Source organism: Myripristis murdjan, chromosome 19 (genome assembly GCF_902150065.1).
Source record: "Myripristis murdjan chromosome 19, fMyrMur1.1, whole genome shotgun sequence".
NCBI classification, from domain to species: domain Eukaryota; kingdom Metazoa; phylum Chordata; class Actinopteri; order Holocentriformes; family Holocentridae; genus Myripristis; species Myripristis murdjan.
In genome coordinates this window covers 26,077,786-26,092,485 of record NC_043998.1, presented here as the reverse complement: position 1 = coordinate 26,092,485, position 14,700 = coordinate 26,077,786, and the positions used below count along the sequence as shown (strand labels likewise).

General features: G+C 40.5%; 2 protein-coding genes across 2 annotated transcripts in view; both read right to left on the bottom strand.

Moving 5' to 3' along the window:
• LOC115377629 (microfibril-associated glycoprotein 4-like) overlaps positions 1-2,949 on the bottom strand; it is a 22,846-nt gene extending 19,897 nt beyond the window's left edge. Inside the window, exon 1 of the mRNA XM_030077510.1 lies at positions 2,894-2,949. The gene's annotated coding sequence lies outside the window, so the exon portion shown is untranslated. The remainder of the gene's footprint in view (positions 1-2,893) is intronic.
• LOC115377628 (microfibril-associated glycoprotein 4-like) overlaps positions 1-14,700 on the bottom strand; it is a 15,107-nt gene extending 407 nt beyond the window's left edge. Inside the window, exons 1-5 of the mRNA XM_030077509.1 lie at positions 14,628-14,700; positions 13,807-13,956; positions 13,210-13,248; positions 11,754-11,850; positions 10,212-10,379 (exon numbers count right to left, since the gene is read on the bottom strand). Of these exons, the coding sequence (XP_029933369.1) occupies positions 10,212-10,379; positions 11,754-11,850; positions 13,210-13,248; positions 13,807-13,956; positions 14,628-14,633 (460 nt within the window). The 5' untranslated portion in view covers positions 14,634-14,700. The remainder of the gene's footprint in view (positions 1-10,211; positions 10,380-11,753; positions 11,851-13,209; positions 13,249-13,806; positions 13,957-14,627) is intronic.

Here is a 14,700-nt window from a genome sequence, read left to right as displayed (position 1 = left end):
CTGCCCCTCCATCAGTGAAACCAGACACTTGCAGTTTGTATCCGTAGCTCTCTGGATCAATGGAGAACGAGGAGTAGCGGGCAGACACTTTCTTTCCATCGAAGTCCTCCATGTCAACCAGCAGCTCGTACCTTTGTCTCAGTGTCAGGTGGAAGATGTTCTCAAGACCTGAACACGCACACACACACAGAAACACAGATATACACACAGATACACACACAAACACACACAAACATCCGTGCAGTTGTAACTGCAGGAGTTAAAAGTCCAAATGGGACCCAATATTGTGCCAAAATATTTAATAGACTGGCTGCTCCAACAGAGGAAAGCGTGTCAGTGTCACATTTTGCGTCGATGAGGCATCACACATTCTAACTGCTTTGTTAGTTAGGTATCCTTGGCTGAGACTTGCTTAAGGTAAGGTTAATGTTAGGGTTAGGTTAAGCTTAACCCTCCTATTATGTTTGGGGTCAATTGGACCCCAGCCAATGTTTAACATCTCTAAATAAACGATTAACATATTTTTTTAATTTTATTTATTTATTTTTTTTTGCTTCATATTTAATGACTTTTCCTAATGTAATGGGTACTATCGGGTAAATATGAAATTCACATGATGATATGTTTTCAATGTCCTGTGCACACTTTTATTTATGTTTTATTTAAAGGGCTATTTAGGTCATCAACAAAGAAACATAAAGTACCTGACACATAAACTTTGGTAACAATTTTAGTTATAATAAGTTTGTGGAGGTTTAAACTGCTGGGGTCAAATTGAGCCCAAACATAAAAGATCTTAGAAAATGTGAACATAAGGGGGGTAAAGGTAAAGGTTAGGAAAATTTAGCGAGCAATGTTTGCCAGTAAGCTAACATTAGCAAACATGTTCAAAACAAACTGGTTTTGCTTGGACTTGCAGTTGAACTCGAGTCGCTCACAGGAAAGTGTCTGACCAATCCACCCGCCCACCTGCCTCCTTATGTGGACTCTGTCGCTCCCTCTATACCACGTCATGTTACTGCTCCTTTATAAAAAGTTGTATTTTTTAAAACGTGACACTGACACACTTTCCTATGGTGGACCAGTGGGTCCATCACAGGCTTGATGCCTTGATTCTGGGCTGCAAAATGAGAAGGTGCACACTGATGTTAGCTAGATATCAGTCTCTCACCGAGCCAGTACTCTCCAGCAGCGACACCAAAGCCCGTCTTGTAGTCACACCAGGGCCTGTAGAAGTTCTGTGAGCCGTCCATCCTCCTCTGGATCACCTGAGGGGGGAGGAGCCAAAATATCTGCTGACTCAGGTATCCGTGTAAATGATTAATTGTACTATTTAAACATATCAGATGAATTAACTGTGAAATATTAAAGAACAAATCAGTAAATTAAAACTAAATGATATGTTTGATATGTTACGAATGATTAGAAACGGTCAGTAGTAGGTCATTTTAAACAAATTAGTTGATGATGAACAAATCATAAATATGTTTTCAGTAATCTGCAGATGATTAGTTAATTATGACATTCATGAACAAATCATTTGTTAATGTTCAGCTAATTAATTATTGTCAAACTTTTGCTCATGATGTTTTAATTATTATTGCATGATTGACAAACCATTTGTAGAAGATTTAAAACGTGTTTGTGATATGTTAATATAATAAAGTAAGCATTTACAAAAGTATTTTAAAATTTTGAAAATGAATTGTTCATCATCAACTAGTTTCTCAAAAATTACTTAGTAATGATTTTTATTAAATGATGTTACAGAGATTTGTTACCATTCACAAATAATTGATGAGAGATTTTTTTTTTTTTTTTGTGCATCATCAAAGTTTATTGAAATAGCAATTTTCATTCTAGTGAAGCACTGTAAAAGAGTGAGAAAAAAGTTAATAAAAATACGATTTCAAAGACATACAAATGGACCCTTGGGAAACCCCACATGCAAACTCATATTTAGCAGGAGAGGCCGAGCCATTTCTCCACCAAGGAGAATAAACTGCACTTCAATCTAAAAGAACTAAGTTGTCTAAGTTGATCCTGTTAATCATGAGACAGGCCTTTGACAAGACCTGTGTCATGATGTAATAACATGCAAACGGTGTTTGTATTTGCAACAGTATTGTGGAAAGACACCTCGGATATAAAGTTTTAAATTCCATTACAAATAATTAGGTACTCATTTACAGTTATTTATGATGTGATTATTTATTATTGATATTTAGATCATAATTAAGAGGTAGTTGGTTAATGCTCTTGAGCATTTATGGGGAGTGATGCTTACCGTCCAGTGGCCTCCATCTGAAGTCATGTCACAGTACACCTACACACACACACACACACAGACATGCACACACACACGTGCGCACACACAGACACACACACAATTGAATTAATTAATAAAAGAGTAGACTTAACAAAATAAACATTTGATGAGAAAATATATTTTTTAAAACGTTAGCTGGGGGGAAGTCCCCCTGAATGGCAGGAGGCTAACAGTTAGCATGTGGAGCACTCAGTAACAATGACAGGAAGGTAGCACCACTACTGTCCTACATAACAGCTAGGAAGGAAATTATAGCACATTTTTCAAATATGGGTGAACTTTCCCTTTAATATCAAAGTTAGTATCAACCTTTTGCAAGATGCAAGTCAGCTGATAGTCTGTTGATACCAAGTTGAATATTTGCAGGTTGATATGAAGTTAATATAAAAATAGACTCAGTTGTGAAATTCAACTGATACAAAGTTGATGCTTGTTCTAATTCTGTGCCATGATTCACTTTGAAGGAGTGAATCTCACTGTTTTCACATGGTGGTGATCTCATTTTGGAGACAAAATGTGTCTCATATAAATCTCCACCTGTGCCCCAGAGAGGATGAAGCGTACCTGGACACCAGAGGTGGATCCCACAGGATAGATGGTGTAGACTCCGCTGGTGTTGCTTTTGTCTTTATAGATGTCACTGCAGTCTGCTGGGAGGTCGCAGTAGCAGTGAATCAGGACTGGAGCCAGGACGAGGAACAGGAACGTTTCCAGCTGGGACAGATGGGATGAGACGTCACATCTTGTCATGTCTTATTTGGTTAGCTTGGCTTAGGCTGCTTTACACTGTTTTACATGCAAGGGAAGTCCACAATGAGGTGGTCTTCTCATAAAAAAAATAAAATAAAATAAAGACAGTTGCAGGGGTGAAGAACCTTTCCTCTGCCAAAAGTCATTACTGTTTGCTAGAAGACCATGTCCAAGTGGATTATCCTGGCTGCTAAATGTAATCCATCTTACACATATCCAGATACAATGTGGAAACAAGACACATGGTAACCCCAGGTGTAAACAGGGTCCCAGTGTGAGTAAACACAACAAGAAAGGTCCAACATCAGAATAAAAGCTGGAAACTAAAGCTAGAGAAAGTTGTCAGTCATCTGCATATCATCAACAAACCCTCATTGACCCCATTAACACACAGACAGATGCATTAATTCAACAGGTTACCTTCATTGTGTGATTTCTGTTGAAGTGAGCTGATGAAAATCTTGATGTCCGTCGGTCTGGAAGATCAAAAACATCAAGGACAAACAAAAAAATAAGAATAAATAGTAGTAGTAGCACCTAGTGTAGTAACCATCTGGAAGCTTGGTGTATGAGCCTGATCCAGTGTCACAGAATTTGTCTTTTTGACATCTACAAGGAGAGGCATGAGCCCGTTGCTGTGGAGCTGCTCCCCCAGCAAGGTGAGGAGCTACTAAAACCTACTTACTTTAGGAGGTGATGGAAGGAGTGATGCCAAAAAATGTTTGAAAGGCTGTCAAAAGATCCTCTGGGGTTTTGGAGGGTCTTCAACAAAGTCTTAGCAGTGAGGGACACACGTCTTTATACACATCTTTCCTCCCTCCTTCAAACGAGTTTATCATCAGATCATAAGTAACATGTTAAATTATTTCACCATATTTGATGATTGTTTTGTGATCCTGCACGTTCAGCATGACTGTTTTCCTCCAAGCATCACTGAGCACATCAGTACGTATGTCCTAACTTCCTGTATTCTGTTAGCCAACAGTTAGCAAACAGAATACAGATTATTTTTTGGATTGATTACCCAACATGTGCTGTCCGTTAACACTGAGTCACCCCTTAGTTCTCCTTCATAAACATTCACACTTTACATGCTAAGATCCACATTGGATTTGATCAGAACTCTTAATCATTGTTTTGAATCAGTGTCATATTATCATTTAACTGAATTATTAAACATTTGATTCCTCAAACTAAGTTTGGTTCCATAAAATTGTTTAATTGTACTTTAATCATAAGACAACTTCATTATCATTACTTGTTAAATTCATTCCGTAGCAGGATTACATGTAGAAAACAGTAAATCTTGTCTTTGGTCACTTGTCAAGGTTCGGCTCTGATTACAGTGACTCTTTGCCAGTTGAATTCACCTCGCCCATGATCACGACTTCTTGCTTGATGTCCTCCTCTCTCAGTGTCGTCTCCCTGGCCTTCCCTGTGTTAGGGGGCAGAGACGCCGCTGCAGACAGTTCTCATGCTCAGAGTGGAGAAGAGATCCCTGGTCTGGTGACCCTGACAATCTCCTCAATGGAAGGTGACTGATCTGGAATGATAAACTCAGGAGCATCTCCACAATCAGCTTTGTTAGCAGCCATCAGCTTCTGGTACTCTGATGTACTTATTTCCATGGCCTCGACTAAGGCCCTTATGGCTGACATAACATTTCATTGTCACTTTACACTACATGTTATGTTTGTTTTCATAACATCGACAGTTCACGTAGGAGGACAGCTTGATTCAGTTACATACTCAGCACATATATCAGAAATGAAAGAAAGTGAAACCTGTTAGTAATTAAACCTTTAACCTATTAGGGTGTTTTTAAATGCTGCTGAATTTCTTAAATGCTCATTATTGTATGTACAGTGCATATCTATATATCAATATATCTTTGTAAATATATGCACTGTGTGGACAAAAGTAGCGGTTCACCTCCAAGTTCCACCTGCAGGAGCTTTCCTGACCTCCCATTCTAAATCCGTAGGCATTAATATGGAGTTGGTCCTTTGCAGCAGAACAGCTTCCGCTCTTCTGGGAGGCTTTCTACCAGATGTTGGAGTGTGTCTGTGGGAGTTTCTACCAGATGTTGGAGTGTGTCTGTGGGAGTTTCTGCCAGATGTTGGAGTGTGTCTGTGGGAGTTTCTACCAGATGTTGTAGTGTGTCTGTGGGAGTTTCTGCCAGATGTTGGAGTGTGTCTGTGGGAGTTTTGAGCCTTTGTGAGCTCAGACTCTGATGTTGGACCAGAGGGCCCGGCTCCCAGTCTGCGTTCTAGTTGATCCCAAAGGTGTTGGATGGGGTTGAGGTCGGGGCTCTGTGCGGGCCGCTCAACTTCTTCCACACCAAACTCAGCCGGCCACGCCTTTATGGAGCTGCTCTGTGCACTGGGGCTCAGTCATGCTGGGACAGGAAAGGGCCTTCCTTCCCCAAACTGGTCCCACAGAGCTGGAAGCAGAGAATTGTCCAAAATGTCTCGGTGAGCTGAAGCGTCCAGATTTCCCTTCGGTGGAGCTGAGGGGCCGAGGCCGAGCCCAGAAACACCAGCCCACAGCGTGATCCCTCCTCCAGCAAACTGCACAGTTGGCACAATGCGCTCAGGCAGGGAACGTCCTCCTGGAGGCAGGGAACGTTCTCCTCGGACTCTTTTATGCACTATGAGCCTCGGCGCTCGGCGACCCCGCTCTGTAACTTTACGTGGTGCCGCCCCCTGGTGGCCGAGTCGCTGTGCTTCCTAAATGCTTCCACTTGGCAATAATCCCACTTCAAGCAGATGGTGGAATATCTAGGAGGGAAGAAACTTCAGCAGCTGACTTGTTGCAGCGGTGGCTTCCTATTCCATCACTATTCCAGCAGCACGCTGGAACTCAGTGAGCTCTTTAGAACCAGACGCTCTGTCACTGATGTTGGTAAATGCAGACTGCATGGCTAGCTGTTGGATTTATACACCTGTGGCAAAGGGACTGAATGAAACACCTGAATTCAATGAGTAAGAGGTGTGGCCCAATACTTTTGTCCATATAGTGTATATGCAGAGAGCAAGTGTGTATATACATGAAGGCTTTTAAAGTTACCCTGTATTTATAGGGGCAGCATTGTCATTGAGAATAAACATGGAGCAAACACCAAGCCCTGAGCGACACCACACAGTACTTTTTAGTTAGAATACTGAACTGACCTGAACGGGTCACTTGACCTTGAGAAAGCTCAAAACGAGTTCCTCCTTCAGCTGGCTAGAAAATATCAACAAGATCCAAATCTTTTGTCGACCTTACACAATACCTATCACTTCTTGTTTCTTGTTCTGTTTATTTGTTCAAAAAAAAAAAAAAGAAAATCTCTCTGTATCTATCTCTAACAGCAGACCCACATGAAAATGTAATGCATGTAATGAAATTTATGTAGAGGATTTCCATATGGCATATATGGACATATAGCATATGTAACACATACAGGGCATTAGAAAGTATTCAGACCTCCTTCACTTTTGTCACATTTGTTATGTTGCAGCTGGATGCTAATTTAACTTTAAATTCATTTTTTTTCTCTCATTAATATACACTCAGTACCCCATAATGACAAAGTGAAAACAGTATTGTAGAATTTTTTGCAAATTTATTAAAAAGGAAAAACTGAAATATCACCTTGACATAAATATTCAGACCCTTTGCAACAACACTTGAAATGTAGCTCAGGTGCCTCCCATTTCTCTTGATGGTTGCTGAGGTGTCTCTACACCTTGATGAGAGTCCATCTGTGGTCAATTAAATTGACTGGACATGATTTGGAAAGGCAGACAGCTCTCTATAGAAGGCCTCACAGCTGACAATGCATATCAGAGTAAAAACCATGAGGTCAAAGGAACTGCCTGCAGAGCTCAGAGACAGGACTGCTGCAAGGCACAGATCTGGGGAAGGCTACAACAAAAACTTTTTGCTGCACTGAAGGTTTCCAAGCACACAGTGTTCTCCATAATTCTGAAATGGAAGAAGTTTGGCACAACCAGGACTCTTCCAGGAGCTGGTCGCCCAGCCAACCCTAACCCTAACTGAACAATCGTGGGAAAAGGGCCTTAGTGAGAAAGGTTACCAAGAACCCGATGGTCACTCTGAGCTCCAGAGATCCTGTGTGGAGACGGGACAAATCTCCAGAAGGACAACCATCACTGCAGCCCTCCACCGATCTGGGCTTTATGGCAGAGCGGCTTAAAGGAAGCCTCTCCTCAGAGCAAAACACATGGAAGCTGCTTGGAGTTTGCAAAAAAGCAGCTGAAGGACTCTAAATGCCAAATGTTCTGTCTGGAGGAAACCAGGCAGCTCTCATCACCTCCCCAGCACCATCCCAGCAGTGCAGCCTGGTGGTGGCAGCATCAGGCTGGTGTTTTTCAGCAGCAGGGACTGGGAGACTGGTCAGGACTGAGGGGAAGTTGAATGGAGCAACGTCTTCCTAAGACAAATACAAGTCTAGTTGCCTACGATTCAATTTGCCCAAAGAGAACGATGACCTGGATGAATGAGAATATCCATAGACACGAATGGAGCAAAGTCCAGAGACATCGTCAATGAAAAGCTGTTCCACAGCTCAGGACCTCAGACTGGGCCGAAGGTTCATCTTCCAACATGACAGTGACTCTGAGCTCACAGCCAAGACAACACAGGAGTGGCTTAGGGACTCTGTGAAGATCCTAGAGTGGCCCAGCCAGAGTCCTGACCTGAACCCTGTCCTGCTAAAGTGCTTCAGCTAAGTACTGAGTAAAGGGTCTGAATTAGGGCTGGGCCGGATACTTGGCTGAAATGAGCCCTTTTGCCGAGTATTATCCGAGTAATATGAGTCAATATCTGTGGTCGTGATGATCGTCATTGGGTAGCTGACTGTGTCCACGTTGTGTGACAGGCCAGTCACACACAGCGCCCCTCCCCTACACACACACACACACACACAGACACACACAGTGACAGCCTCTCTGTCACTCACTGAGTTGTGACAGCTCAGGTGGCGTCTCTCTTCAGTAGCGGTCAGGTGTTTCTCAGCTCGCTCTTCCCTCGCTCTGTAATCACTGACAGTCAGTAGAGTTTCTGGTGAACTTGGTGGGTAACAGACGCAGTGCTTTTGAGCAGAGTTAGGGTTAGGGTTAGGGGTTAGGGGTTAGGGTTAGGGGTTAGGGCTGAATGCGACTCGCACCATGTCTCTCACGGCCGACACAACTCTTAGGCTGTATTGTTGTTACCGTCTGCTCGCTCTTACCGGCTGTTTTTTGATATAACGTTTATTTATTTATTTATTTATTTTCATTCATTGAAAAACACAACAAAAAACAATACACTACAAACACAACATTACCAAATCTTGAATGAAAGGAAGCAGAAAGAAGAATAATCTTATTTAATCTGTCCCTTTATCCCAAAAAATCAATTTGCAAAGCACTTAAATTAAAACAACAACAACAAAATAAACAAAATTAAAATAAAATAGCTGCCGGCCACAACACAGACAGTCACATTCTTTTTCCCGAATTCCAATTCAACTTATACCATTCAAACGTCAGGTGGAAAACTTTGCTCGTACCGGACGCGGTGCAGAGTCACAGTCTGAACACACACACCACTTACACACACACATTAGCTGAACACACAAACACACACACACACACAAATATGTGTGTGTAGCTCATCGAGAGAATGCCAAGAGTGTGCAAAGCAGTAATCAGAGCAAAGGGTGGCTATTTTGAAGAAACTAGAATATAAAACATGTTTTCAGTTATTTCACCTTTTTTTGTTAAGTACATAACTCCACGTGTTCATTCATAGTTTTGATTCCTTCAGTGAGAATCTACAATGTAAATAGTCATGAAAATAAAGAAAACGCATTGAATGAGAAGGTGTGTCCAAACTTATATTTATATATATATATATATACTATCTCTCTCTCTAGTACTTCATAATTGCCTATTGCATGTGTTGCATGTGTAAATAGTTAATTTACTATTGTGATCAAAAACATTGATCTGAAGCTCAATTCTGAGGCTGTTCTGTAAATAGTTTTCTAATAAACAATAAATATAGCAACTTCTGATCAACCTGTATCAATTTCAGGCTTAAAATAACACACTGGTTAACCCCCACCCATGTCCGGTCAAATCACATGAACTTCCGGTTTAAGCCACACCCACTTCTGGTTTAGGCCCCGCCTGCTCCAAGTATGGATACGGCTACGGATAATGTAGATGGTTGAGCAGATACAGATACAGATACAGATAGTGATGTACTCGCTCGTCCCTTGTCTGAATACTTATGTCAATGTGATATTTTAGTTTTTTCTTTTTTAATACATTTACAAAAATTTCTTCAATTCTGTTTTCACTTGTCATTATAGGGTACGGAATGTAGATTAATGAGAGGAAAAATGAATTTAAATGAGTGAGAGTGAGTGAGTGAGAATTTAAGTGCAACATAACAAAAGTGATAAAACTGAAGGGGGTCTGAATACTTTCTGAATGCATTGTATATGATATATATCAGTAACATATAAGAATCCATGAGGGAGGCAGAAATATGCGGGAGACAAGTAAACACACCAGACCAGACCAGCTTTCTGCTCAGCTTGTCCTTTATTGTCACCACACAGCAGATCATCACATTCAGAGTAATGCTCACTACTGCAGCTGTCAGGACTCATTCAGAGAAAGCTGAAGTCGAGAAAGCAGAGAAAGCTGTTTGAGTGACTTATCTGAGGTCTAATTCATTCTGATCAGTATTCTGCTGCGTGTCATCGTCCTGGAAAAACTACTACACAGGACGGATCTTCATGCTGAAGGACTTCAGGGAGTACTGATAGCCCTTAAAAGTGTACCACTCAACTCCGACATAGCTGATGGTGCTGTCAGCCCCCCGTCGATAAATCCCGTTGGGGTTTGCATAGTGACAACTGTTGTACCAGAAAGCCCCCAGGCGAGCTCGAGCACAGTGGGTGCTACTATAGGAATCCTGGTCTTTGTCCATAGTGGAGAACTTCTGTCCATTGTGATAAGCCAGAGAGTCTCCTGTAGAAACACAATCAGAAACAGTTCATACAATTACAGTACTACTACTGCTTCTATTACTAATACCATTTATACTACTACTACAACTGCTAGCTCACCTGCTCCTCCATCAGTGAAACCAGACACTTGCAGTTTGTATCCGTAGCTCTCTGGATCAATGGAGAACGAGGAGTAGCGGGCAGACACTTTCTTTCCATCGAAGTCCTCCATGTCGACCAGCAGCTCGTACCTTTGTCTCAGTGTCAGGTGGAAGATGTTCTCAAGACCTGAACACGCAAGTCAAAATGGGACCTAATATTGTGCCAAAATGTTTAATAGAAATGTTTAATAGACTGGCTGCTCCACCAGAGGAAAGCGTGTCAGTGTCACGTTTTGCTTCGACGAGGCATCACACATTCTAGCTTCTTTGCTCGTTTGGTAACATTGGCTGAGACTTGCTTAAGGTGTATTAAGGTTAGGTTAGGAAATAATACACTCGATATCTCATGCACACTACATCTCCAATTTCAGTAGTACAAGCGGCTCTGGTTGTGAGTTTTCGAGTTGTAGGAGGGTGTATGGGTGTCAGCAGTTTCTTTGTCCATACCTCAAATTTGGCTGCCAGGTGGGATTTTCTTAGGATTAGGCAAGGGTTATGGGTAGGCTAGGTTTTAAGGTTAGGTTTAGGATTATGGTTAGGTTTAGGTTTAAGGTTCAGGTTAAGGTTAGGGTTAGGTGAGGGTTAGTTTTAGGCTTAAGGTCAGAGTTAAGGTTAGGATTAGGTGTGGGTTAGATTAAGGCTTTAAATGTTAAAGTTAAGGTTAGAGTTAGGTCAGGGTTAGGTTCAGGCTAAAAGTTAAGATTAATTTTAGGATTAGATGTGGGTTAGGTTTAGGCTGAAGGTTAAAGTTAGGTTAGGGTTAGGTGAGGGTTAGGTTTAGTCTTAAGGTTAGGATTAGGTGAGGATTACAGTGAGGTTTAGGTTTAAGGTTAAGGTTAGGATTAAGATGGGGTAAGGGTTAAGGTTAGAATAAAGGTTGGGTTAAGGGATAGGATCTTAGTGAGGGTTGACCTTTCCTGTAAAAAATGGCAGCTTGGTCAGTCAGTCAAACTGGCCATCAGTCAAAATTTATAGTGTTGGCTACTTGGCTTTGACCGAGACAAAATGGCCGCTGGGTTGGGACAAAATGGCCTCTGGGTTAAAACAAAATGGCCGCCTGGCTGGGACAAACTGGCCGCCTGGCCCTGACCAATTGGCTAGCTGAAAAAATAGCTGCCTGGTTGAGGCGAAATGAGGTGTGTTAGGGTTAGGTTAAGGTTAAGGTTAGGAAACTTTAGTGAGCAGTTTTTGCTGTAAGCTAACATTAGGAAACATGTTCAAAACAAACTGGTTTTGCTTGGACTTGGATTTGAACTCGAGTCGCTCACAGGAAAGTGTCTGACCAATCCACCTGCCCACCTGCCTCCTTATGTGGACTCTGTCGCTCCCTCTATACCACGTCACGTTACTGCTCCTTTATTAAAAGTTGTATTTTTTAAAACGTGACACTGACACACTTTCCTATGGTGGACCAGTGGGTCCATCACACGCTTGATGCCTTGATACTGGGCTGCAAAATGAGAAGGTGCACACTGATGTCAGCTAGATATCAGTCTCTCACCGAGCCAGTACTCTCCAGCAGCGGCACCAAAGCCCATCTTGTAGTCACACCAGGGCCTGTAGAAGTTCTGTGAGCCGTCCATCCTCCTCTGGATCACCTGAGGGGGGAGGAGCCAAAATATCTGCTGACTCAGGTATCCACAGATAAAGACCATGTCATGTTAACACTGAATACATACATGAATTGGTGATATAGCGATCTGATCTGATCCAGACGGTATAATGCAGCCTGACTGATTATATATTGACTGAGGAATTGACTGATACACTGGTTTTCTATGGAAAGACCATCAATTGAACTGTAGAGGTACATTAATAGTAATGACACTGATACACTGATCATGAATATTATAAGGTAGTTATTTATAGTTAAGTGTTAATGATGAACAAATCATCAGAACTTTTTGTAAGTGATAGGCTGTACTATACTAACATATCACAAATATGAATGAAGATGAATTAACTGTGAAATATTAAAGAACAAATCAGTAAATGAAAACTTAATGATATGTTTGATATGTTATGAATGATTAGAAACGGTCAGTAGTAAGTCATTTAAAACAAATTAGTTGATGCTGAAGAAATCAACATAAAACATTAACACACCACTGTAAATGCTCAGTTTAACATCTCACAAATATGTTTTCAGTAATTGACAGATGATTAGTTAATTATGACATTCATGAAAAAAATCATTGGTTAATGTTTGGCTAATTAATTATTGTCAGACTTTTGCTCATGATTTTTAAATTATTATTCCATAATTGACAAACCATTTGTAGATGATTTAAAACATGTTTGTGATATGTTAACATAGTAAAGTAAGCATTTACAAAAGTATATTAACGTTTTGTATATGAATTGTTCATCATCAACTAATTTCTCAAAAATTTCTTAGTTATGATTTATATTAAATGATGTCACAGAGATTTGTTACCTTTCACAAATAATTGATGACAGATTTTTATTTTGCATCATCAAAGTTTATTGATATAGCAATTTTCATTCTAATGAATGCAATTCAAAGCACTGTAAAAAAAAATAAAAAAGTGAGAAAAAGATAACAAAAACACAATTTTAAAGACATACAAATGGACCCTTGGGAAACCCCACATGCAAACTCATATTTAGCAGGAGAGGCTGAGCCATTTCTCCACCAAGGAGAATAAACTGCACTTCAATCTAAAAGAACTAAGTTGTCTAAGTTAATCCTGTTAATCATGAGACAGGCCTTTGACAAGACCTGTCTCATGATGTAATAACATGCAAACGGTGTTTGTATTTGCAACAGTATTGTGTAAAGATACCTCAGATATAGTTTTAAATTCCATTACAAATAATTAGGTACTCATTTACAGTTATTTATTATGTGATTAGTGACCCATTATTAATATTTAGTTCATAATTAATAGGAAGATGCTTAATGCTTTTGCGCATTTATGGAGAGTGATGCTTACCGTCCAATGGCCTCCTTCTGAAGTCATGTCACAGTACACCTACACACACAGACATGCACACACACACACACACACACACACACACACACACACAATTGAATTAATTAATGAAGAAATAGACTTAACAAAATAAATATTTGATAAGAAAATATATTTTTAAAACGTTAGCTGGGGGGAAGTCCCCCTGAATGGAAGGAGGCTAACAGTTAGCATGTGGAGCACTCAGCAACAATGAGAGGAAGGTAGCACCACTACTGTCCTACATAACAGCTAGGAAGGAAATTATAGCACATTTTTCAAATATGGGTGAACTTTCCCTTTAATATCAAAGTTAGTATCAACCTTTTGCAAGATGCAAGTCAGCTGATAGTCTCTTGATACCAAGTTGAATATTTTCAGGTTGATATGAAGTTAATATAAAAATAGACTCAGTTGTGAAATTCAACCGATACAAAGTTGATGCTTGTTCTAATTCTGTGCCATGATTCACTTTGAAGGAGTGAATCTCACTGTTTTCACATGGTGGTGATCTCATTTTGGAGACAAAATGTGTCTCATATAAATCTCCACTTCCGTCCCAGAGAGGATGAAGCGTACCTGGACACCAGAGGTGGATCCCACAGGATAGATGGTGTAGACTCCGCTGGTGTTGCTTTTGTCTTTATAGATGTCACTGCAGTCCGCTGGGAGGTCGCAGTAGCAGTGAATCAGGACTGGAGCCAGGACGAGGAACAGGAGCGATTCCAGCTGGGACAGATGGGATGATACGTCACATCTTGTCATGTCTTATTTGTTTAGCTTGGCTTAGGCTGCTTTACACTGTTTTACATGCAAGGGAAGGTCCACAATAAGATAGATAGAGAGATAGAGAGATATATAGATAGATAGAATAAGGTAGTCTTCTTTATAGAAAAAAAAAATAAAGACAGTTGCAGGGGTCAAGAACCTTTCCTCTGGCAAAAGTCATTACTGTTTGCTAGAAGACCATGTCCAAGTGGATTATCCTGGCTGCTGAATGTAATCCATCTTACACATATCCAGATACAATGTGGAAACAAGACACATGGTAACCCCAGGTGTAAACAGGGTCCCAGTGTGAGTAAACACAACTAGAAAGGTTCATGTCCATAACTGTATATTGTATATAGGATTGTATATAGGAGTGTATATATTTACTTTCTATTTTATTTCTATTTTTATCTATTTTACTTGCACAGTGCTGGAGTTGTTACCATTGCATTTCACTGCTGCTGTACTTGTACATTCATGCATGTGACAAATAAAAATCTTGAATCTTGAATCAACCCCAGAATAAAAGCTGGAAACTAAAGCTAGAGAAAGTTGTCAGTCGTCTACATATCATGAACCCTGATTCACCCCATTAACACACAGACAGGTACAATAATTCAACAGGTTACCTTCATTGTGTGATTTCTGTTGAAGTGAGCTGATGAAAATCTTGATGTCCGTCTGTCTGGAAGATCAAAAGCA